Source organism: Muntiacus reevesi, chromosome 5 (genome assembly GCF_963930625.1).
Source record: "Muntiacus reevesi chromosome 5, mMunRee1.1, whole genome shotgun sequence".
Taxonomy (NCBI): Eukaryota; Metazoa; Chordata; class Mammalia; order Artiodactyla; family Cervidae; genus Muntiacus; species Muntiacus reevesi.
This window is the reverse complement of record NC_089253.1, coordinates 33,444,390-33,470,660: the sequence shown is the minus strand read 5'-3', so window position 1 is coordinate 33,470,660 and position 26,271 is coordinate 33,444,390. Positions and strand designations below refer to the sequence as shown.

Here is a 26,271-nt window from a genome sequence, read left to right as displayed (position 1 = left end):
ATGTGGTTGCATACTTTTGACAATATGCCTTGACATTCTGGTATGGAATTGGAAGAAATCAGACATGGGCAGTTCCTACTAGAGAGGATACAAATACACTTTCTAGTTAATCCATGCTACTGCAGGTGTGCTCAGTCATGTCCAACTCTTTGCAACTCCATGGATGGGATTTCCCAGGCAAGAATACTAGGGTTGCCATTTCCTCCTCCAGGGGATCTTCCCAACTCAGGGATAGAACCTGCTTCTCCTGCATTGGCAGGCAGATCTTTACGACTGAGCCACCTGGGAAGTCCCGTTAATCCATAACTCCTAACTATTTCCAAGTTGGGAAAGCTGTAACCTCCCTTGGCTAGCCCAGTAATCCTAGGTGAGTGACTCCAGGTAATGAGCCCCCTACTGGAGAAGCAGGGGTTGAATGTCCCATCACAGGGTTTGAGGTCCAGTGTCTTTGTAAAGAAAGGCAGCTCCTACAGCACCCTGATCGGAGGAGATCAAAGAGCTTGGGAAGATGCGCCAAGAAGGATGCCTGTTAATGTGTGAGCATGAATTTGGATGGAAAATTTGGAATTTCAAGATACATGCATCATGGTTACATTCCTAGAGGATGTGAGATACAAAAAAGAAAAAAAAAATTGCTGTATATGCCTTGTGATGCCTAACTTTCTCCTCTAGGCAGCTCTCTCTGTTACAGAGCCCTATTCTCAGTCTCTCAGCTGTAACCCCAGTCAGTCCCTCCCTGCCCTCGGCCTCCCCAGATCCAGGACTGCACCCCTCCCCACGCTGACTCCTTCCCTGCTGCCCATCAGGGGAAGGCAAGGTGTGTAGGGGCTGCGGGCTTTCCTCCAGGGCCCCAAGAGCCTGCCCTGAATGCCCAGCCACACAAATGCCACAGTCATCTGACTCAGAGACACCAGGACCGAAGTACTCAGGAGTCTGGGCTCCTGGTTTTGCCACCTGCACATGATGATGAAGCACAGCTTAAAGATGGATGCAGGCTGGCTCCCCTGGGCAGCCGGAGGGGAGGGCAGAGTTTGGGGTGGGGCTACCCCCCACCCAGGACAGCAGGAGAAGCAAGTGAAGGATCAAAGTTCCCATCTGTGCTGTCCCCCCCAGCCTGCCTGCATCTAGCTCTTCCATCCTACCCCTCGCAGGACTGGACCCTGACTTCCGTCTGCTTCATGGCTTCCCCTGGGCATGAACTGGGTGCTATCCTGGGTGGTCATGCCCCACAGTCCCCACCCTCCACCCTGTGATCACAAGAACATCAGAAGGCACTCTCTGGGACCCTTCTTCTCTCTCTCTCTTCTCATCCTTCTGAGCCTTTTTATAAATAGCCATGTGAAAGTGAAGTTGCTTAGTCGTGTCCAGCTCTTTGCGACCCCATGGACTGTAGCCTACGAGGTTCCTCCATCCATGGAATTTTCCAGACAAGAGTGCTGGAGTGGGTTGCCATTTCCTACATGTAAATTGCCATGTACATCTTTAAAAAAAAGTGGAGCAGAATCCCTCAGCTGGCTGAGTCTGTCCCTCTCCATCGCAGCTCTGAGCCAGCTGGCACCTCCCTGGCCCCGTCTCTCCTTCCTCCTCTCCAGGCTGTGACCTCACTTCCTGCTGCCAGATGCAGCCAGGTGTGGCCACCGCATGACCTGGCTGGCCTTGCTCTGTGATACAACATCACCCACCCTGCCCAGCTCTGCTGCTCCTTGAGCAGCACCCCCAGGGCTCCCCTGCGGCCAAATTCACAAAACAAGTTTCACTCTCAGGTCCACTGGCCGCTCAGAAATGATTTATTCTTCGCAGCACACTCCTTTCTCAGGAAGAAATGAATCTTCCCGTCTCTGCTCCGGCCCTGTTTGCTGCCAGTCCTCGAGCTGTCGGCCCCTGGCCCAGCCTTGACAGATGAGCCTCGCTGCACTAGGGTCTTTGCAATTCCAGGCACAGCCTACCCTCTTGCAGATGGTCCTTTTGTGAATGCCCCTCCTCCAGCTTACCCTGCTGCATCCTGAGACCAGTGGAGCTGAACACAGCATGGGCCCCAGGTAGGCGGCGCTGGCGGATACCTGCAATCTCAGCATTGTCCCCTGCGAGGAGGACCCATCACCCCAACAGCTGATCCCAGAGGCTTGGCCACTGACTAGCAATGGACCACTAATCAGTACCTTCACTGTGAGTGTCTGGGTTCTGTGAATTAATAGCTTCTCGTAGCTCTGCAGCATTCTACACTGTACAGAATATGTCCATATGTTTAAAACATTTAAGCGCATCTATAGAATGTAGGGTAGATATTCACACCCTCCCCTCTTGTTTCAGAGGGAACATAAGGGACTCTGCCCAGATAGCCCAGTGACAGTTCAGCTAAAGCAGCCAGGGGACTGACAGTGGGACACCCCTGTCTGTTGCAGCTGCTGCTCCGGAATCCATCACAGGAGAAGCAGTTTAAATGCCTGGTTGTTCTTTTCAAAAGGGGTTGTGTTTCTGGTCCTTTCTTGGATGAGGGTATTGTCTGAAGGGCTGGAAGAAGATCAGAAGGAAGGAGGCATAGGAGTAACCCAGAAGTGCCTCCAAGGACGCCAAGAGGGAGAACACAGAATCACAGACCAACCCCCCCGCCCATCCTGGCCGCCACCCCTGCCGCTCAGTGGGCAGCTTGGTCCCACGTCCTCTCGTCTCTCTGCTGTGTTACTGCAGCTGGAACTTTTCGTGCTTCATCACCACGCCTGAAGAAACTCTGCACTCAAGGCTCTCTGCTGGGGGCACTGTCCCTGGGGTGTGTTTGAGTATGTGAGGGCATGTTTGGTCCTCAGAATGACCGGAGGGTCTGATGGCACCGAGAGGAAGGGAGAGCCTCAAACACTGCACGTTAGCACCATGGTGGGGGGTCCAGTCACCACCCCCCAGGCCCCAGGACAGTGTCACCACCTGTGGACACAGCACATCTAGGAGGCCCTGCAGTTGGTCCCTGGACTCGCTGAGAACCTGGAGGACCACGATTCTCTGCTTCTTCTCTGCGTCTGCCTGCTCATCCTTCCTTCGAGATGTTTTTCTTCTTGGGTGCTCTGAAGAAGCACCTTTTGAAATGACTCCACCATAGGAAACCTCTCCCTGATTCATGAACAAAGACTTCCTCCTTTAAATTCTTCCTTGTGTGTGGGCGCAGTCGCTCAGTCGTGTCTGACTCTTTGCGACCCCAGGGACTGTAGCCTGACAGGTTCCTCTGTCCATGGGATTCTCCAGGCAAGAACACTGGAGTAGGTTGCCATTTCCTTCTCCAGGGATCTTCCCGACCCAGGGATCAAACCCGTGTCTACTGCATTGCAGGCAGATTCTTTACCACTGAGCCACCAGGGAAACCCAGGTTCCACTTTAGTGTGTATTTATTCTTCAAAATATTCTCTGGACCCCTCAGGCACTTGACAACAGAGACTGGATTGTTCTTTGGAGTCAGATCTGTCTCCCCAGTTTTAAGCCCTGGAGGCAAGGCCAGTCTCCGTTCTGCTAGGTGTAGGGCCAAGTGCTGGTCTCATGCACAAATAACATACAGTCACAGTGGTCATCATCAGAGTCATGAGTTTTGGTAAGCGGAATATCCTAGGCTTTCTGAACACTTCGTTTTCATAACAAATAGAATGAATAATGCAAGAGACTTGGAGCTATCAGTTCAGAAGTTCTGTTTGGGGATATTTCTCCCGATGACTGGGAGGAGCCTTCTTTGATGTAGTGCTAGATGGCGTGTCAGGCCAGGTGTGCGTGCCACCCAGCAGAGGGAACCTCAGCCCGTGTATATGTCACACTGGGAGTGCATATGAGGTTGAAGTTCTCTAAGTTCTGGGGCGGGTGGGGATCTGGTTTATAAGAAAAAATGAAACACCAGAAAGGATTGAAAACAGGATCTGAGAGACTGAATGACCCCTAGAGAATGTCATTATAGAAAGTCAAGTGCTAATGAATCAGGATCTTGGGATTCCATGAATGTTCCCCAACATGGAACATCTGAGAAATAGATTTACAGGGAAATAAATGGCAAGTTAAGTATTCTGCTAAATAAAGAAAGAAAATGTGCTAACATATATGCATGTGTGGGCATGCAGGCGAGTTTGTCTTAAGAACTGACAAATGTATGAGCTTACTATCTGGGGTCTGTGTATGCCCAGGAGCATCGACATGAATAAAAAGAAAATGACAATGTTCTGGGGATGTCTTTGGAGTCTTATACATCTATTTTGAAAAATATTGAAGAAAAATGTGGGCAGTTTATCCAATAAACATTTCTGTGGTTGATGGGGACAATGTATGTCATCCCTGGAGACCAGACTGTTGAAAAGTAAAATTTCAGTTACTTTATATGCTTTGTGGAGTATAATCTCCTCTTTTTTTTTCAGAAAACCATTCGCACTGTGTGTGTGCACAGAGCCTAGAGTCAGTGTTTCTCTGGGAACTGAAGCAGACAGTTTCCCAACCAGTGGAGAGGGAGCTACCTGGGGAAGGACCCAAGATAGGGGTGGAGAATGTGACCTTCAGTGGAATCCAGAACCAAGACTCCTAAGGTCAAGAGGGGTGTGAGCATCTTAAGAATCCACAAGCTATTTGAAGGAATGTCAAGTTTCTCAGCGCACAGACCATCCAGATTTACTTAAAGGACAAGTCAATTTTAAGAAGCTGCAAAACTTGAGGACAGCCAAGATTCTGACATGCGATGAAGTTTGTTTGGCACCTATGTTATTCCACACACTTTGTGAGCTACTGAAGTTATCTGCACTTTTAGTGTGCATGTCTGTGAGTTTTAACATATGCTCAGATTCAAGCACCCACCACCCCCAGAACTGGACATAGTACGTGACATGAATCTTCTTGCCCTTTTGTAATCAAGCTCTTACCCTTCTCCCAACCTCTGCTGTTCAGATGACATGAATTCTGCTCATCTGTTTTCAAGTTCACTGACTCTTGACTCTTGTTTTCATTCCACTGTTGAGCTTATCCAGTGAATATCTGAAATTCAGTTCTAAATATTTTCATTTTTTTTATTGTTTATGGCTTCTAGGTCTCTGTGGAAATTCTCTATTTTCATATTCCTTTTGAGAGTGCTATCTTTTACTTCATGGGACACAGTTATGCTAGCTGCTTTAAAGTCTTTGATCATTGTAACATCTAGGTCTTCTCTGGGTGGGCTTCTGTTAACGGTCTTTTCCCTAGTGAATTGTTTAGCTTTTCTTTGTTCTTTGTGTGGTTATTAACGGATTGTATCCTGCCCATTTTGAATATTATGTTAGTAGACTCTCAATCTGATTAAAATCCTTTGAGAATACACTGGGAGGTAGAATCAGCCCAGTCTTAGCAACCAAGTAGACCAGTGAGGCTCACACCACAATCCTGGCCCTCCTGCCTCCAATGTTAGTTCTGATTTCAAAGTGTCGGCAGTGTCAGAAGATTGTTGTGCATCGGCCAACCAGGACCCTGAGTGGAGGCATGAACCATAGTTTAGTTCTCGAAGCCCTTGGGATACTGTCCTGGGTGAGTTCCACGCACGGTCAGTGGTGAGCCTGAGATTGCTCACAAGCTTCATGTGAACTCCCTTTTCTCTGAGATTTCACCCCACAGGCTGGCTCCATGGGTTCCCCTTCCTTGCCTGCAGCCTGGAAAGCAAAAGTCTTAGCTCCTGTGAATGTCCCTCGCTTCTTGTGACGGCAAGTCAAACTGCAGGGCAAAGCGGGGAAAGAGAGGAGAAAACTATAACAGATTCCTTCTGTTCTTCTGAACACAGTTCCCTTAGTACCCCAGGTCACAGAGAAGATCTTGGTTGTTTTGCTGTTTTGTCTTCAGTTTTAGGTGGCCTCTGAGCCTACTACCATTGCTCCTGGACTTTAGCCCCAGGACCAAGGTTTATCACAGGGCAAGGAGAGGGGGGAAAAAGAACAAAACCAATAACAAAACTAAAAAGTAATGTCTCTCCATCTTGAAAGTTTTCCCTTTCTTTTTCTCAGACCAGAAAGCGAGGGTTTATCATGATGTTTTTTCCATTAGCATCCTCTACGCAGTTTTAGATTTTGGCTGCTCTGAGTCAAGCCAAGAAAAAGGAAGAAAAATACCAAGAAATTTACCACCGTGGTGTTCTTCATACAAGTTTCAATTCGCCCGTTCATCTACCTTCTTTTCTTTACTTTTCAGAGTCCTTGGGTTTTTTTTAATGTTTCTTGTCTAGTTGTAATGAGCAGGGGAGATCAGGTGAAGTGTGTTTGTGTGCGTGTATGCTAAGTCGCTTCAGTCATGTCTGATTCTTTGTGACCCCATGGACTGTAGCCCACCAGGCTCCTCTGTCCATAGGATTCTCCAGGCAAGAATACTGGAGTGGGTTTCCATGTCCTACTCCAGATCCAGGGGATCTTCCCAATCCAGGAATCAAATCCAATTTGATGTGATTCAAGTCTTTTAAGTCTCCTGCATTGGCAGGCTGATTCTTTACCTCTAGTACCACCTGGGAAGTCCCAGGTAAAGTATGTTTACTCCATTTTAACTGGAACTATGAATGCTGTCATCAGAATTGATGATACTGACAATAGCTAATTAAATCAGTTTGACTTTTTATTATCACTGTGCTTGTGTGACTTTAAACGATATCTATGAACAGACATTCCCACCGCCCTGCCTTTGATAAACCATCGATGTAGGAAAATGGAAACTGGGAATAATAGGAAATGGGGCTGCAAAGTCAGGTATTATGTCATACCTTAAATTATAGGGGAGGCAGCGGGTTTAAAAAGATGGAGTCTAGAGTTTCCATGGCAGAGCAAGGATACGAAAAAAGAATCAAATACACCTGTAGACCTCCAGTGGACAGGACTGGTCTGTAGGGGCATCCACTCCCCCAGACCCAGGATGTCAATGGCGGGAGGTGAATCTCCAAGAAAAGCAGAGGATGACAGGGATTGTGCAGAGCAGGTCCAGCGTACAGACGGAAGGGTCTGAAAGAGTGTGGAGGTGAGGCGGAGGAAGTAGTCTAGGAAACGATGTGGCATGGGAAAAACGGGGAACAGGAGGCTACTGGAGCGGTCAGACACGTCCATCAGGAGACATGCCCGTAGGGGCCAGGGGACTGCAGCTCACGGCCAAGTCTCATCTACCAAGTCCCATCATGGCCAAGTCCCATTTTCTGTGTGTCCCTCAAGAATGTCTTCTTATGTTTTTTAAATAGCTGAATGTCCATCAAAGGAAGAGGAATAGTTTGTGATGCACTAAGATGCTGTGACATGAAAATGTTGCTGTGCATAATCCACTTTGCTGGGACCCACTCCTTCTGGCTCTTTCTCGTGGCTGCATTGGACTGACAGTGCCTGAGTTCAGAAGTCCCTGCACAGGCAGCATGGCCGCAAAAATTTGGGAGGTCTCAAATATTTGCCACGTGGTCAAAAAAAGTGTGCTGACCCTGTTCTAGAGGCTCGGTGATGAGGGCCTCACAGAGAAGGGAGCTTCCTTGGGCTGATGCTGGGGTCTTTAAGGCATCACAGAACACTCATGTGAGGTCTGGGAGTCAGCTGTAGCCATAGGCTTCATACAAGTCTGGCTATGGCCAAGTCTCCCATGGGGCTGACAGTGGCTTTGAGCTTTGATGAGAACAGAGCAGTTGTGGGAGCGAGCTTCGGATTTACTGTCTTCAACAGACACCTTTCGTTCTCCCTGCTTTCTCTGTTTAACTTGTCATTTTATCATCTGCTTACGCTCCGTCTCTGTCTCTCTCTGCCTGCTTTCTTCACCAGTTGCTGACTTCACTGGTCGATCCACGAGCTCCCGTCCTCCCCTCCCCTGCACCGTGGAAGGTGCCAGCAGTCAGGTCTCAGATGTGGTAGTTAGTCTGCTGAAGAAGAGAATTAGAACAGAAATAAAGTATAACTTTTTTCCTTCGGTTACCGTTGTTAGATTTTTCACTTCAAGTACCAATGTCATCAAACAAAAGTATTCCTCTATCCCGTGTCTTGGGGTTGTGGCAAAGGAAAAGAGTGACTAGGTTGGAAGAGAACCAGCGGGCTAGGAGTTAACGCCATTTAAGCAGAGCAGCTGAAGAGAGGCAGAGAGGGAAAGAACTCAGTGCCCTCAGGGCAGGCAGAGCTCAGGGCTCCAGAGAAGGAAGGGGCCAGGGAGGTCACATGCATCTCTGTGCACTGTAGGTGTCAACCCCCTTGAAGCAGGTGCCGAGGTTTTTCAGGGAGGTTTTGATGCTCCAGCATGGTTTTGCCCCATTAGGTCAAGTTCAAGTTCAAGTCTTTGCTTGTGTCCACATCCCTGTTGCCAGCTTCCATTCCTTAGCTAGAGCTCTTATCACGGCGCCTGTTAGTGTTTCTGCTGTGGAGGCTGCCGGTGGCTCTGCAGAGGCCTGTTTTGTGTGGACGGCAGCACTTTTTCCCTGCCTGCCCATTCCAGGAAGGTAGAGAGCCTAATCACGTTCCCTGCAATCATTCCACTGCTAATTGCATATAGACAGAGCTGAATCACCAAGCTGATTCCACTCGGGAAAAAATGCAACCCAATTGATGATGCCATAAGAAGACTCTCTGAGACACTTCTGATTAGACACTTCTGAAACCTGCTGCATCCTAACTCACTCAGAGGAAGCAGGGGCCTAAGCTCCAAGAGCTTTTAATGAGGGGTATTTGTGGAGATGGACAAACCAAGCTCTTTTCTTATTCACTCCAGGTCTCGCCTGATGAAGGCTTTTTAGTTCCCCCTTAGGAAATGTGCAATAAAATTATCTAGCCTTAGGCGATTAGTACACATCAAGGACACTCTTTATGTGTCCAGTTCTGTATCAAAAGAAATATTAAACTTAAAAGATATCTGCTGGTTTCTTAAAAGTCACCAAAGAAGGTTTGAATAGTTCATTACAAGAGCCAGACTAGTCACCAGAATTATAGTCAGTTACTTCATTCATTCAGTCTTGACCATATGATCATTTGGTGATTTCTGTGTGTTCAATGCCGCCATACATATTGGGGCTAAAGATAAATAAAATCCCCTTCTGTCTTATAAATTCGAGTGGGGTAAACACAGGCAATTATATAACAATGCACTGTGATTGGTACAACACTAGAGGCAAATAAATAAATAAATAAACTGTAGAGAGGAGGTAAGGAATTTTGATTACAAGAAAGGGTTCCCAAAGGAGTGATATCTAAGATGGTTTTGAAGGCAAAAAGGAAGAGGATGCAAAGCACAGGTAAACAGCTCAGTCTGTAGGAACTTCATGGTACATCCATCTAGTGGGTGGGGGGAGAAAGGAGCTGGGAATAGAATCTAAAGACATGGATGAGAGCCAGCTCAGAAAAAGGAGCGGAGCAGGACAAGGTGCTAAGGATGGGGGAGGTGAGGTTTGTTTTGTTTCGGTTTTGCGATCGTGTGGGGATCAATACTAAATATAATAACCTGGAGGAAGGGGTAACAGTGGAGAAGGGATTGTAATAATCCAGAGTAGGTAACTGGTGTTGAGTTAACACAGTTAACAGGATGAGAGAAAGAAGAAAATAGATTTGAAAACTATAAAGGGGGTAAAAACAACTAGATTTGTTGATGGAAGGGAGGGAATGAGTGAAAAAGTAGGAATTAAATGTGACTCTCTTTTATCCTGGAGGAATGGGGAAGAAGCCCCACCACCAGCAGAGATTAGCAGATGCAGGGTGAGCGCAGGTTTGAGGGGTGAACAATGGTTCAGCCCGGGGTGTCCGGGAGACACATGAGGGGTGTTATCCTGGCAGTTCCAGGAACAATGGTCAGCAGATCGTCCTGGGATGCTGACATGGACATGGAAATTGGGAGTAGAACTGGTCATTTAAACTGTAGACACAAGATTCAGAGTATAGATTGACCAAGGGGAGAAGACAGAGGAGAGCTGAGGAGGGGACTTTATAAGATGCCATCAAATTGCCAAATTGCTCCTAGAATCTGTTCTTTCTGACTCTTTTAGATCCTTCTGTGAAGGATCTAAAAAGAATTTGCTCGATTTCTCTCATACAATTCTCAGACCCAACCTAGGAAGGAGGAATAAAAGCTTTTCCACATGTCACTAGCAAGGGAACTGGGGCTCAGCAGTTTACTCAAGGCTGCGTAATTCCTAAAAGAAAGAGCCATAATGAGGGCTCAGAAGCACTGAGTTTGTCCTGACAAATCATAGTTATCTTGTTTTCTTACATTGTGCTCCATCTGCACGCAGGTGTGCATGCCTATGTTTGGATTTTGTGTGAGATGAAGAGAGATAGAAGGAAACCTTAGCAGTGGAACTGATGAAAGAGTAAATAAGCTCCTCTTTTTCCTCCACCTCTCTTCACTTCTACGTGACGGGATTGAAGGCCCACCTGTGTGTGGAGTTCCACTCGGAGCCGAGGAGGGAGGCGGTCCTGGACAGCCAGGCAGGGTTGTACACACATCTCAGCCAGTGATTCAGTAGCAGGTAGATTTGGTGGTGGGTAGATTTTGAGAACTATTTGCAAAGATGATTATGTTATGTTAAATATGCTCAAAAGTGATAGTGAAAGTCGCTCAGTTGTGTCCAACTCTTTGGGACCCCATGGGCCACATAGTCCGTGGAATTCTTCAGGCCAGAATACTGGAGTGGGTAGCCGATCCCTTTTCCAGGGGATCTTCCCAACCCAAGGATCAAACCCAGGTCTTCCGCATTGCAGGCAGCTTCTTTACCAGCTGAGGCACCAGGGAAGCCCAAGAATACTGGAGTGGGTAGCCTACCCCTTCTCCAGTGGATCTTCCCTACCCAGGAATTGAGTTGGGATCTCTGGCATTGCAGGCGGATTCTTTACCAGCTGAGCTACAAAGTGAAAGTGAAGTCGCTTAGTCATATCCAGCTCTTTGCGACCCCGTGGACTGTAGCCTACCAAACTCCTCCGTCCATGGGATTCTCCAGGCAAGAATACTGGAGTGGGTTGCCATTTCCTTCTCCAGGGGATCTTCCTGACTCAGGGATCAAACCCGGTTTCCCGCATTGGAGGCAGAGGCTTTAACCTCTGAGCCCCTAGGGAAGCCCCAGGGAAGCCCCAGGGAAGCCCTAAATATGTTCAAAGCCTATAATCAAATCTAGTGTAAACAAAGACTTTCACCTTGCCTCCCTTTCTCACTGGACCCAAATAATCCTACATCCTCAGGCTTTCTCTTACCCTTGTGGGTAGCCTGTGTCCCCATCTCCTCTCTGGGCCAACCGGAAGTGCAGGCTGGCATTTCCAGCTCCAGCATTGATGATACTTGCAGCTTCCTCTCAGGATCTGATCTGAATTTATTCACTGGATTATTTTAACTGTAAATCTGATCCCATTCCGGGCTTTCTTCTCTCTCCCTTCCCCCAGGCGGGATGTTTTCACAGCCTGTTTGCTTGGTACATCATCAGTGCTCCCTCCGTGTCCAGCAGGCCTCTCATTGGCCTCCAGTGGTCGTGGGTCTCGGGAAGGAACAGAACCCTGCCCACTACACTCCTTTCCTCCTAAGTCTGGGTGGGAGGAGAACTCCTCTTGTTTAGTGAACAAAGCACTGCTCAGATCTGCATGCCTGTTCTTCAAAAGGATGATTTATAAGTTACTTCACTTTCCATCCTCTACAAAATATTTAACATATACACAAGGCTGTGCTTTGCTCCTAGAGTTATTCCTTCTTCCGATCATCAGTTATATTTTAAGAAGTTTTTTCATTTTTCTTTGTAAGACTGGAGGTTGATAGAGACTTGTTTCCGTGCAATCACTGTTAGATGAACCACAGGACCATAGAGGGGTGAATATGAATCTTTCTGGGTTCTGTACTCCTTTTAGACCTCTTTTCAGAAAGAAATAGAATCTTTTGTTAAAAAAACACACGCACACACAGAGAGGCATACGTGCATGATGTCATTTCCGTAGCTTCAGAAACCCGTAGGGTTGGAGTTCTAGTTTTCAGATAAAAAAAATCCTGCTCTTAATCCAGAAATCATCTTCATGGCTAAAGCACAGACAGCCCTGCTTTCCCAAGGCAACTCAGGACGAGGTGGCTGCAGTGACCCCCTGCAAGTGGACTTCTGACATTTGTGTGCATAATAGAGCCTGGAACCTTAACCCATTGAGAATCTTTTTTTAAAAAATCCATTCAATTAATCTGGACAAGGATTTTCAAAGCAACTTCAAATCCCACAGCCCTCATTCCTGGCTTATATCTCTAGGGATTAGAAAAAGAGAAAGCAAACAGCCGACGTTCGAGGTAATATGACACTGCGGAGTTCTATATTTATCCTCTATCAATGTCTTTCAGATCAAATTGGCTGAGTTTACAAATCAAAAGCTGATTCCTTCACTTATTTTTTTTAATCTTTTTTTTTTTAGCAGCCATCAGCTGCACCATTGCAAACATCCAGGTTCCAGACATCAAGCTGCAAACTCTAAACCTCCAGCTGTGCATTTTCTGACTTTGAAACCATCCCCCGTAATAGACGGTCTGCATGCAAACCTGAGCTGGGGTTTCTTGTGAAAAGGCAGGCAGCAGAGGGGCACACAACTCCAAGAGCCCAGCTGGTTGCTGGAGCCGGGTCTCCAAAAACAGCTTATTGTTAAAGGAAAGGATGGGCCTCAGAGATACATGGGACCTGGTGCGGTGGAGTGCGAAGGGGTCACTTTCATATAATTGTGTTTTGTTTGCAGCTCCTTCTCAATACAAATGTAAAGATGATTCCCAGAAGGTGTCCCACTTTAAAAATTAAGGGAATTCCCTTTTCTTTTTATATATCCATAAAATATATTTCATGTATGCATATTCATATGTTTTCACAAACATAAATTTGGTTTCAACTGTCACATGAGTTCTTAATACATGTTTTGCTGTTACCTTTATCTCTAGATAGGTAGGTATGCAGATAGATTGATAGATATATAGATGATAGATATGTAGTTAGATGGATGGCACATAGATAAGTAGATAGATCAATAGGTTGAGAAATAGTCATGCAATTTACAGTTGAGTCAGTTTATGTAAATTTAATTGGATTTCGGATTAGTGCTTTATGATGGAATCAGTTTTAGAGGTTAATTTGAAGGTTTGGGGGACTCCATCGTCTGAGTGGGGATGCTGTGGGAAATGAGATGTTTCCAGGTCCAAGAGAAGTCCACCGGCAGTAGTGACGACTCTAACCTGGCAGGCAGGCATGGGCGGGGACTGCAGCTCCTTCTCCCCAGCAACCAATGCGGGTGCATTTAGGGAGGGTTCCTCTCCTGTAATGGGAACCAGAGACTCCGGAAAACTCATCCCACCCCACTCCCCAGCACTGGCCCCTGTGTTTGATGCATAACATTCTCATCAGCAGTTTGAAGCTGTACCTCAGCGCAAGAGCAGGAAAAATCCAGAACTTTTCCCTGAAGAGATCTTTGACATTCACGCATTCTTAGAGAGATTGTTAGACTCTCCATTCTACCAGCCAAGCTATCTGCATCCAAAGGAAAGGTCAAGAAAAATACATGATGTGTGTGTGTGTGTGTGTGTGTGTGTGTGTGTGCACATGCACATGCTCAGTCTTGTCTGACTCTTTGTGACCCCAAGGACTGAGCCCCGCCAGGCTCCTCTGTCCATGGGATTTTCCAGGCAAGAGTACTGAAGTGGGTTGCCATTTCCTCCTCCAGGGGATCTTTCCAACCCAGGAAGATTGAACCCATGTCTCCTGGGTCTCCTGTATTAGCAGACAGGTTCTTTACCACTGAGCCACCTGGGAAGCCTCTAATGTGTGCATGTGTGTGTGTGTGTGTATATATGAATATATATACACACACACACACACACACACACATATGTTGGTGGGGCGGGGGCGCTTCCCAGGTGTCTATGTTAGTAATCTCCAACATGGTAATTGCCAGTGCAGGAGATGTCAGAGATGGGGGTTTGATCCCTAGGTTGGGAAAATGCCCTGGAGAAGGAAATGGCAACCCACTCCAGTATTCTTGCCTGGAGAATCCCATGGACAGAGGAGCCTGGCAGCCTACAGTCCATAGGGTGGAAAAGAGTAAGACACGCCTGAAGCGACTTGGCATGCATCTACATGTATATATGTATATTCTTGTGTTCTTACCTGTGAAATTAGAGATATTTCTCAAGCCCCCAGTTGGTCTCACATGGGCTATACAGCTGCACCTGCCTTCTTAGAAGAAAGGATCCCCAGGAATTGTAATCCTTGTAAATCAATCAATCAAGACTTTGATTATCTAAATCAAAATCTCCTAATTTAAGAGAACAGAGTAGAACTTTCTAGTCCCAGGATCCGTGGTAAATCGTTTGTAAAGTTGTTATGATTCAGTCCCCCTGGAAAAGCAGAGATCTGATTATTCGTTCATTTTCACATCGAGCTGCTCCTGTATCAAGGATCTGGAGTACTATAGTATGCTCATATCACTTGTGGGTCAGTAAGGGTAATCATGAGAGCTGCCGGTTGTTCAGAGGTTACCGTGTGCTGAGTACTTTACTATACTTATCGAATACTCACAACCACCCTGTACGTTGGTGTCATTTTTCCATTTTAAAGAAGAGGAATCAGAAGAATGCAGAGTGAGCCATCAGCTAGGATGACTGCGGGGGCCAATATGCAGACATGGAAACTCACCCCTGCCCGCAGTGCGGCTGAAGGCCAGTGGGGCTAAGAGCTGAGATCAACACTTCAACCATTTTGCTCCAGCTGAATACCAGTTCTTCGGAAGCTCTCCTGTGTCGATTGCTCAGCAGTAACAAACATTGTATTAATATTTAGAAATGATTTTTGACACTGGTCATCTCGCCCTGTGACAGCAGATGTGGCTTTTGTCTGGAGCCCACGAGCCTCCAGCCTGATCCCACAGCCCCAGGATTCCCCCAGCACCAGGTTAAGATCGCCCTGAGGTCCCACCTCCATGCCAAGAAACCCCAGCTTTACCTCTTGTTAGTTCTCAGAGGCCCCCTCCATGCGGCCCCCCCACCACTGCCTCTTCAGGCTGAGGTAGAGTGAGGGTCTGCTATAAGGGTTTTTGGCTGAGGCCTGGGAGCCCCAGGTTGCTCTGAGTTCTCAGCAGGAGTGGTGGAAGGGGATGAGGAGGGCTTCCTTGCTCCATCGGCAGCTGCTGACTCTGGATCTTACAACACCCTCACCCACCTCTAATGTCTTCTCTGAACACATCTTCTCTAGTTCCGCCCTCACCACTTCCTCCCTCAAACCTCAAACAAGTCCTCTGGCTTTTGAGGGCTTCTGTTGAAGATACTAACCATGCTTCTATCACCATGTGTTTGTGGACCAGACCTCCCAGCACCTGAGCAAAACCATGGCTTCCTCCATCAATGCACAATTCTTTCAGCACTGCTCAGCTCAAAATCAAGACACCTTGGAGGGACACCCTCTTACCTGTCCCCAGCTCTCCCCAAAGCCCAGTCTGCATTGAACAGGAACTTCCTGATGCAAATCAAAAGGGAGGAGGGAACCAGAGCCTAGAGGACTAGTTTAGGACTAGACGAATCTTCCTTGGTGGGTTTTCCCTGGTGGCTCAGCTGGTGAAGAATCTGCCTGCAGGAGACCTGGGATCAATCCCTGGGTTGGGAAGATCCCCTTGAGAAGGGAACCGCTACCTACTCCAGTATTCTGGCCTGGAGAATTCCAGGTACTGTGTAGTCCATGGGGTCGCAAACAGTCAGACACAACTGAGTGACTTTCACTTTCAGGCAAACCTAGAAGATGAATCTAGGACTAGACAAGTCTAAGACTAGACTAGTCACAGAATTTGAAATAATTTTTTAAACGATTCCAAATTTGGAATTCTAGAATTCTGTGCTCTTTTTTTCTCTTAGTTTCTGAGGTCCAGTGATTTTTTGTATTTCAACTCATATTTATGCCATAAAAATATTAAGCAAGGAGACAGCTGTGACTTCTCCTCTCCAATAGCTACAGCTGTTCTCCTTGACAAGTGTTTCTCGGGTGAGATAAAAATGATAACTGTGGCTATTATTATTTTCAGTTATACAGATTTCAAAGCTCAATTTATGAACTCAGAAACTTGGGGTTTCTTTTCCAAACGAGTGTTACTTACATAGGGCAGTTTTCATCCTTCCATGGCTTATAAACTTCTGAGCTTAAGTCCTCCGAAGAGTATGAAGCTTCTCTGGAGCTTCAGGAAATGAAATTATCATGTTTCCAATTTGCTTCCTTCCCCTGCTTGGATTGTCAGAGTCCACTTAATGAAATAGTTCTGTTCCTGAAAAGTTGGTTGCAAAACAAATTCTGTTAGATAAATCACATTTCCTCATTGATCTCCATTTTTAAATTAAGGATGCATCCCCCAAGGAAATAATCAGCCCCAAGATTAAATATAAATTATACTAAGCACTCAATAAAACTTTTAAAATCACATATTTAAAGAAAGGTTATTGTTAGAACACTAGTGGTGATGATATTTTTTAAAGTCAGGAAATACAAATATTTTGCCAGGAATAATTATCAAAGGTGGTGCTGTTTGGTAACAGAGTGAATGGATAAGGATGATATGATCCATATATACATTGGAATATTGTTCAGCCATAAAAAGGAGCAAAACTGAGTCATTTGTAGAGATGTGGATGGACCCAGATCCTGCCATATAAAGTGAAGTCAGTCAGAAAGAAAAAAGCAGGTTTCGTATATTAATGCATATAGGTGGAAACTAGAAAAATGGTACGGATGAACCTACTTTTAGGACAGAAATAGAAACGCAAATGTTGAGAACAGACTTATAGACAGTGGGGGAGGGGAGGGTGGGATGAGTTGGGAAAGTAGTGATGACACATACACTGCCATGTGTGAAATAAATAGCTAGTGGGAGGCTGCTGTACAAATCAGGAAACTCAGCACGCGGCTCTGTGATGACCTCGAGGGGCGGGGTAGGAGAAGGGTGGGAGGGAGGCTCCAGAGGGAGAGGATATATGTGTACTTAAAGCTGACCGCTGGGTCAGGAAGGTCCCTTGGTGAAGGGACAGGCTATCCATTCCAGTATTCTTGGGCTTCACTGGCGGCTCAGATGGTAAAGAATCCACCACCTGTGATGTGGGAGACCCAGGTTCGATCCCTGGGTTGGGAAGGTCTCCTGAAGGAGCATATGGCAACCCGCTCTAGTATCCTTGCCTGGAGAATCCCATGGACAGAGGAGCCTGGTGGGCTACAGTCCATGGGGTCGCAAAGAGTCGGACAGGACTGCGCGACGAGGGACAGCACAGCATGACTGATTCACGTGTGTACAGCGGAAACCGACGCAACATTAGAAAACAATTATTCTCCAATTAAAGTAAAATTAATAGCATAGAAGCAATAAATAAAAAGAAAAAAGAGGTTGACAAGCTTCCAATTATGTAAACTACATCCTGAGTGCCTTAAAAGCCAGAAATGCCCAAGACATGGCCCCCTCTGTTAAAGAACTTCAATTACATGGGAAATAAAACCAGTGCATGAGTCATAAACCCACCCTTAGAAAACACTCACAGCTGCGGGATTAGTGGGTATGACCTAGTGTGCTGCCTCTGTCCACATATGTGATCCTGGACTCCTTTAAGCTTCAGTTTCCCACATAACAAAATACAGGATTGACCTAAATCCCTAATTCCCAAAGTTGAGTATACATGTGAATTTTTAAAACTTCTCATCCCAGGAGATTCTGATTCCGTAGGTATGACCGGCAACTAAAATTCTCTATTCAAACAATGATTCTATATAGTTCTACTGGCATCAGCCTCTGTCCTGCCTCTGTGGATCGGTTTTCTTTTTGTCTTTCTTCCAATATTTTTATAAGTTCTCCATTTGAGCAACAAAGCACTGATCATTTCTTAGCCAGAGCACAGATGTTATTAAAGGAAAACTTTCCTTGAATCATTAACTCTATAAATCCAGATTTCAGTAAAGTGGTTTTTTTTTTTTTTTTCTTTTCTGTTTGCTTGTTTAGGTAGTAATGATAGTTACCTCATTTCTGGTGATTAAGAGTTTTATTTGTTTTGTATGTATATGTATGTATGTTTAGTCACTAAGTCGTCTCTGAGTCTTTTCGACCCCATGGACTGTAGCCTGTCAGGCTCCTCTCTCCATTGGATTTCCAGGTAAGAATACCAGAGTGAGTTTGCCATTTCCTTCTCCAGGGGATCTTCCTGGACCAGGGATCGAATCTGTGTCCTCTTCATCGGCAGACAGGTTCTTTACCACTGAGCCACCTCGGAAACCCATATATGTATATATACTAGCTTTCTCTCTGGTTTTGATATTTTTGCTTCTAATTGAGAAAAAGTATTTGGGGAGAAAGATGAAAAATATGACAATGAAAGCTGAAATGTATAAAACATTTTAATCTATATATATTAATTTTCATATGCCTTACCCAATTTAATCAGGAAGTGTAGGGACTTCTGCTTTATTGATTACGCCAAAGCCTTTGACTGTGTAGATCACAACAAACTGTGGCCAATTCTTCAAGAGATGGGAATACCAGACCACCTGACCTGCCTCCTGAGAAATCTGTATGTAGGTCAAGAAGCAACAGTTAGAACTGGACATAGAACAACAGACTGGTTCCAAATTGGGTAAGGAGTACATCAAGGCTGTATATTATCACCCTATTTATTTAACTTATACGCAGAGTGCATCATGCGAAATGCCGAGGTGGATGAAGCACAATCTGGAATCAAGATTGCTGGGAGAAATATCAATAACCTCAGATATACAGATGACACCACCCTTATGGCAGAAATTGAAGAGGAATTGAAGAGACTCTTGATGAAAGTGAAAGAGGAGAGTGAAAAACTGGTTTAAAACACAACATTTAAAAAACCAATATCATGGCATCCAGTCCTGTCACTTCATGGCAAATAGATGGGGAAACAATGGAAATAGTGACAGGTTTTATTTTCTTAGGCTCTAAAATCACTGCAAATGGTGACTTCAGCCATGAAATTAAAGGACACTTGCTCCTTGAAAGAAAAGCTATGGCTAACCTGGACAGCATATTAAAAAGCAGAGATATTACTTTGCCAACAAAGGTCTGTCTAGTCAAGGCTATATTTATTCCAGTAGTCATGTGTGGATGTGAGAGTTGGACTATAAAGAAAGCTGAGCACCAAAGGATTGATGCTTTCAAACTGTGGTGTTGGAGAAAACTCTTGAGAGTCCCTTGGACTGCGAGGAGATCCAACCAGTCCATCCTAAAGGAAATCAGTCCTGCATAGTCATTGGAAGGATTGATGCTGAAGACAAAACTCCAATACTTTGGCCACCTGATGCGAAGAAGTGACTCATTGGAGAAAACCCTGTTGCTGGGAAAGAAGGCAGGAAGAGAAGGGAAACAACAGAAGATGAGATGGTTGGTTGGCATCACTGACTCGATGGACATGAGTTTGAGCAAGCTGCAGGAGTTGCTAATGGACAGGGAAGCCTGGCATGCTGCAGTACTTGGGGTCGCAAAGAGTCGGACACGACTGAGCAACTGAACTGAGCTGAACTGTAGGGACTTCGCTGGCAATCCATGGTTAAGACTTTGCCTTCTGGTGCAGAGTTGTCCGATGCATGCGGTGTGGGCTCAGTCAGTGGTCAGGGGGTTAAGAGCCCACATGCCTCTAGGCCAAAAAACCAAAACATGCAAGGGAAACAACATTGTAACAAATTCAGTGACTGCACTTTTTCTCTAATTCTACATTTGTTCTGGAGAACACAGGTTAGTAAAATTAAGCTTCCTTGGTTTTTACAGGATGACATTGGTGTAATTCTCTTCCTCTAGTAATACAGATGTAGATCAGTAGGAAATGTACACTTTGCCCAAATCTTAAACTATCCAACTTCTTTCCCTACATAAAATTGCCTGATATTAATATTGTAAATTTCACATACAGTAGCACAATGTTCTCACAAAAAACATGAGAATTTTTTTTTTTTTTTACTATGATTGCCCTAATATTTACATCCTTGCATTTCACCCTATGGCAATATCCCCCTCTCTGCCTCAGCTTCTCCATTTGAATGTTCCTATAGCAAGTTCATCGGAGTTTGGTTCCTGTAAGTCTTACTGTGGTCGCACAAGAACCTGTTTGATTGGTAGCATTAAACCAGATGCGTGATCTATGGTTGGACAGAACAAGGGACCTGGGAACCCTGCGCCGTTTTATTTCCTTGCTTTGATGGTGTCATCACAACCTCCCAGGAGATCTGAGGTCCTACCAGCCACTGTCCTGACACTGGAGCTCAGTCCAGAAACAGCTGTCCAGAGCTAATTTATCTCCTAATGCTACGGCACTGTTAATTTATAAATTACACTGGTAATTCGAGCTATTATTAATTTCAGATGGTGTAGGGCAAGCCTAATTAAAATATGACACCAATTGCCACACATATGTACCAAGGACCACCATTTAAAATTAATGGGAATATTAAGTGTGACACCAGTGTTCGCGATGCTCTGCACAGTAATTACAGCATCTAGCTGGGAAGATCTGACAAATGTAGGCTCACGGTGGATGCAAATAAACAACCACAACATAAAAGGAAGCACACGCTCTTCATTTAAGCCTCTCCTCCTCACTTCCTCCACCCTTCATCAGTTCAAGGTTAGTGCTCTTTCCCCTAAAGATGCTTAGGGAGCAGTGAGACAATTAAGGCCACTGTGACAATTAGGACACTGTGCTTACTGGTGGGGACCACGTGTCTCTAATGTTGGGCTAATGTTGACTGTCTTCTCAGATTCTGGACTTTGGGGCCCTGCTTGCTACTTTCAGCATGTTCTTGGCTCTTCCTGTGAATTGATTAACTCTTGCTTTCCTGCTGTGACAGATGCTATCCGCAGGTGGTATAGGCCGGAGAGCTCCTCTATGTGTATACTACAGGTTCCATAGGCAGAAAGACAGCTGGGGGATGCTCAGGTTGGACTAGATCTGGATGATGACAGACTTATCAAGACCCAGGAGTGCCGGCCATTCTGGGCAGGCAGTGGTCCTTCTGTGTACGAAGCTGTTGTCTTCTGTGTCATTGTCATCACCCCTGTTATTACCGTTATAAAAATGGTGATCTTAGCAACGTCACAAAACAAATACAAGCATTGTTTACATGTCGTTATTGTTGTTCAGGTGCCCAGTCGTGTCTGACTCTTTGCAACCCCATGGACTGCAGCACGCCAGGCCTTCCTGTCCATCACCAACTCCTGGAGTTTGCCCAAGTTCATATCCATTGCACTGGTGATGCTACCCAGCCATCTCATTCTCTGATGCCCTCTTCTCCTTATTTACATACCACACACATAATTCTTTGTATGACATCAGTTTCTTTTTATTGTCATATTTATCTTCTGCATCACAGATACAGGCAGCATTATGGAGAGGTTTTATGCCCTGGGGGAAGGACCGTGCCTCTTTCCTTCCCCTCAGAATGGGCCCCCCACACTGTGTTAACAGAGCCCTGATCCTCTGAGTCTGGACCTCCAGGCAAATCATAGGGTAACTGTATAGTGCTTTCAAAGTGTGTAATACTTTCAAAGTGGGCTTCAAAGCACTTTCTTGTAATCGGTTTATCATTTGTTCCTCCAGACATCCCGGTGTGCTCTGTGATGACCTAGAGGGGTGGGATGGGGGTGCCTATCTCAGACCCAGAGCCTGACTGCTTGGTGAGCTTCAGGGAGGGTGAACATTGACATTATTCATCGCTTATTGAGGACCAGTAATTCTCCAGACTCTGTGCTTGGTCCAGGTAGGAGCCCAAACAGTGTACCTGGTCCACTGGAGAACCAGCTAGTGATGTAAGAGGTAGAAGGGAGGCAGGCGGGAGAGCTGGAGTCCATCCTGAGAATCTGGACTGAGCATAAGCACGATGCTCTGCAGACATAACCACTCCACACTTGGTTTGCTAAGTTTGTGCCTTTGTTGTTTTTCTTCCTATTTCCTCACCCCTTCTCCTGCAGCTGTGGGCTTTGTGAGTGAAGACGAATATTTGGAAATCCAGGGCATCACCCGGGAGCAGTCGGGGGACTACGAGTGCAGCGCCTCCAACGACGTGGCGGCCCCAGTGGTGCGGAGAGTCAAGGTGACCGTGAACTGTAAGTGGTCTCAGGCGCCCCCACTCAGCAACTTCAGGAGGTGCTGCCCTCCTGGCCACAGAGAGAGCTGGACCACACTGCCAGCCCTGACTCGGGGCGGGAAATGGTGCAGCCTCGCTGGCCATTTTCTGCTTTCAAGAGCAACGATTCTAAGCTCTTAAAGAAAATAAATGGGAGCTGAAAGTAATTTTATATAATCCAAAACTTGACTTAGAGTCCTAAAAGGTCATTACATCGCATCCAATGCATAATTTATACAAGCTTGTCTTTGAATCCCAATTTTTACTCATAATGTCACCAAGCTTCTTATTCTCTGGACAGTCATCTCCTTAATAGGGAGCAAAAATGAAAAGCATGTGTATGGAAGAAGTGTTATAATTTATGTTTATGTATTCTTATGTTATCTCATCCTCTTCTAATTATGTTGATGGACATGGTATACATTCACAATTGAACTATAAATAGATAAACATACACATATCTGATGTGAGAGGGTATATCTCATACCTGATTTTTGCTAATAGAGGTACTGAACTCCAAAAGCTGGAGGCCACTTCTCTGGGCCCCTCCTCTTCCTTCACCATCCAAGTTCTCTCTGACATTGATGCTGCTCAATGTCCCCGCTCCCTCATGCATTCTCTCTAGGTTCCTCATTAGGTACCCTGACTCGGGTCTCTAGGACATTCGGAAAGTTTTCCCAGATGTGCTAATTTCAGATGCTCTTAGGACAGACTAGAACCCAAGAGTTATACCAGCAGACAAGGAGAGTTTCTCCTTCCAAACTTGGGTGGGGTTGGACATAGAGGAAGAATACCTTGGTTTGATATTTACTCCTTCTTTACTTTCATATGTTGGCTTCTGTTACAATTTGAGCCTAATTAACACAAAGTACTTGGAGAATCAAAGAAACAGGTGAAACAATCATGCCATTTTTGTACCCTACCACAATTTCCTTTTAAAGTGACATAATTTACAGTTAATAAAGATTAACCTAAAGAGTAAGGAGATGTAAGAGAAGGGAAAAACCTATGTAGAGAAATAAGAGAAATCTATTGGTAAATCAGCACATGAAGTTTATAGCCTGAGGTGGTCAGATGCAGGTCCAGGATTTGGCTTCGAAGTGCTAAAGCAAAGATAGGAAACATCATTTGGTTTGAGGTTTATGTCCATAAGATAAAAGTGAATTTGTTGCTTGGGAGAAGCACTACTTTTTTTCTAGTGCTGAGACTTGAAAAATAATTTCACTTTAAGGTCCCTATAAATAGAGCAAAACAAGCATCATTTGCAACGGTCATGCAATGGTTGGCTGTGACTCTTTTTCATAATGCATTTCAGTGCAACTGTCGGCATTGACAAGGGGGGTTTGGCAAAGACTTGGAATGAAAGCAGGCTGAATACTTAGGTAAAGTTGTTCTGGCTGGATTCAAGCGTCCAGGGTAGAACACCTCCAAGAATGACGGATCTGTATATCCCCCAGGCAATTCTCCGTGACTATTATTTCTTGCAACTGAGTTTTTGATGGGAATTGAATAGTTCAAGCTTATATACTCTGGCAAAAACCTGGTGTGCAGAAAGTCTATGGGCTAGATTAAAGGTACTGTCAAGCCATGGGGCATATGGTGGATGGGGCTGGCTATATTGTATGAAAGTGGAAAAGTTTAAACAGGAAATAGGCCTAAATGCCTGCTGATTCCACTGGTGTCCAGAGGGGAGCAGAGACAGTGCATACGAGCCTTTCCTTGGTGATATAGGATGGCTTCCTTCTCCAGCACCTCGTGGAGACCAGAGTTAGAGTGGGGCGTGGAAAACAGATCGAGGGAGGCGTTTGAGATGCTGTCGAATGTCCTCTCTTTGTAGATCCTCCATACATTTCAGAAGCTAAGGGGACCGGCGTGCCTGTGGGACAGAAGGGGACCCTGCAGTGCGAAGCCTCCGCGGTTCCCTCGGCAGAATTCCAGTGGTACAAGGATGACAAAAGGTAAGACTCCCTCCCCCTCTCCCTCCCCCAAGAAGAAGGAAGCTCTTCCAGGTCCCTGGTTCCACACGGACGCAAATGGATTCCTGCAAAGTCCTCTCTCTAATGCCTTCTGCCTATGAAGGAGAAACAGTACCCAGACCAGTCTCTTCTTGATGTGAATGAACTTCAGCTGTGTTTGTAATGCCGCCATGCAGAACTATCACTCGCCAGTCAACAAGCCTAAGAAAAACTATTTCTTTAGGAAAATGGACTGTCAAAGGAACGACCACCAGGAGCCCTGGAAAGCCTGTGAATTTTTTATAGGCCTGGGAAATAATGTGTTCTGCCCGCAGCTATTTTTAACGCATTCTCAGGCTTGCATGAAGGCATCAGGAGGGCTCCCGGTGCTGAGTTAGCTGTGGCCGAGGACTCTGTTTCCATTCCAGAAACACTCGGTGGTGCAGGAACGTGTCCGTGACCCAACTTGGCCTCGCTGTGAGCAGAGCCTGTACTCTCACGGCGGGAGAAAAGACAAGGGCCTCCCCGTCCCCTCCTGTTGTCGCAGCCGCCGTCCGATGTTTGCCCTGATTCACTGAAGTTTGTCCCCGCGAGGAGTTATCACAGGGCGCGTTAGCAAAGGGTTCAGCAGCTCCGAAAGCCAGGCAATTACTGCCATCAAAGAGCTATGTTAAGGTGGATGAGCAGCAATTGATGGGCAAGAGCTGTCCACGGTCAGAACACAGCTTGGTGAGAACAGGGAGGGGCAATGCAGAGTCCTGAGGTGTATGTGGGGTGTAGCAGGGGGAAGGAGTCAGAGAGCCTGAGGAGCTGAGGAAAAAGCAACAAAAAGGGCAACTTTAGGAAGGAGAGAGGGTGAGCAGCTCCAGGCCAAGACGCAGATTGAGAGCAACCCAGCTGCTGCCCGCAGGACTTAACATCCCCAGCGCCTGGAGTCCTTTACTTAAGAGGCCAGTGTTCACGGCATTGCTTGGTGCAGTAGCCAAGACGTGGAAGCAACCTGTGTGCCCGCTGACAGATGAATGGATAAAGAAGATGCGGTGCGTATATACCATGGAATATTACTCAGCCATAAAACAGAATGAAATAATGCCGTTTACAGCAACTTGGATGGACCTGGAGATTATCATAGTGAGTGAAGTGAAACAAAAAGACAATACCATATACCATCACTTATATATGGAATCTAAAATATGGCAAATGAACTTATTTACAAGATAGAAACAAACTCAGAGACGTAGAAATCAAATGTGCTTACCACAAGGGGAAGGGAGGTAGAGAGATACATTAGGAGTTTGGGATTCACAGATACACACTACTGTTAGATATATATATATAAAAGAGATAATCAACAAGGGGAGGACCTGCTGTATAATAGTACAGGGCACTATATTCAACATTTGAATAACCTATAAAGGGAGAGAATCTGCAAAAGAATATATATGTGTGTGTGTATATATATATATATATACACATACTCACACATACACACATATATATATATATGAATGTATAAATTACTCACTTTGCAGTATACTTGAAGTTAACATAACACTGTAAGTCAACTATTCTTCAATAAAATATAAAGTTAGGGACTTCCCTGGTGGTCCAGTGGTTAGGACTCTGCTTCCCTTGCAGGGCATGCAGAGTTGACCCCTAGTCTGGGAATTCAGATCCCACATGCCACACAGGGCAGCCAAGAATTTTTTAAATTAATTTTTTAAAAAAAGGCCAGTCCGCACCAAGAGCCCCTCTAGTCTCTGCATTAACCTCTGAACTTTGTTTACAGCCAAGTCACTTAGTCAGAGGCTCGTTATAATCCTTCCAAGTGAGAAGCACTACATTTTTGTTCTGAAGCACCAATTCTGGCAGGAACTTGGGTGCACTGTATTCATCTAGCCCATTTTGTAGATGCGTGCACTGAGAATGAATGAGTAAAAGCAGGCTCAGAAAGAGCTTAGAAGAAACAACTGGCTTTTCTCCTTTTGCCCAAGAATTCATAATCAAGCAGAAGGGAATAGTATTTTCCCAATAAATAAACGTGGGTATCTTTCTTCAAAATCCTGCTTGCTTTCTCCATCTATTTTATCTTTTCTTTTATACTAAGAAGAAAACGGAAGCATGAAAGTCCAATATCAGAAAACATAGCAAAAAGCCAAAAATCTGTTGAGCTCCAGGGTCAATTCCTGAACTTTCAATGGGTTAGATCTTCAAGGAAGTTAATCAGCTACATCCTGTCTTTCTAATCTTTGATGGGATGAA

At 45.5% G+C, this 26,271-nt stretch overlaps 1 protein-coding gene across 3 annotated transcripts in view; it reads left to right on the top strand.

Annotated features, from left to right (window-relative positions):
- NTM (neurotrimin) overlaps positions 1-26,271 on the top strand; it is a 917,634-nt gene that overhangs the window by 871,215 nt on the left and 20,148 nt on the right. For all 3 annotated transcript variants that reach the window (XM_065936484.1, XM_065936486.1, XM_065936485.1), the window contains 2 exons: positions 21,900-22,034; positions 23,892-24,012. In XM_065936484.1, coding sequence (XP_065792556.1) covers positions 21,900-22,034; positions 23,892-24,012 — 256 coding nt within the window. The remainder of the gene's footprint in view (positions 1-21,899; positions 22,035-23,891; positions 24,013-26,271) is intronic.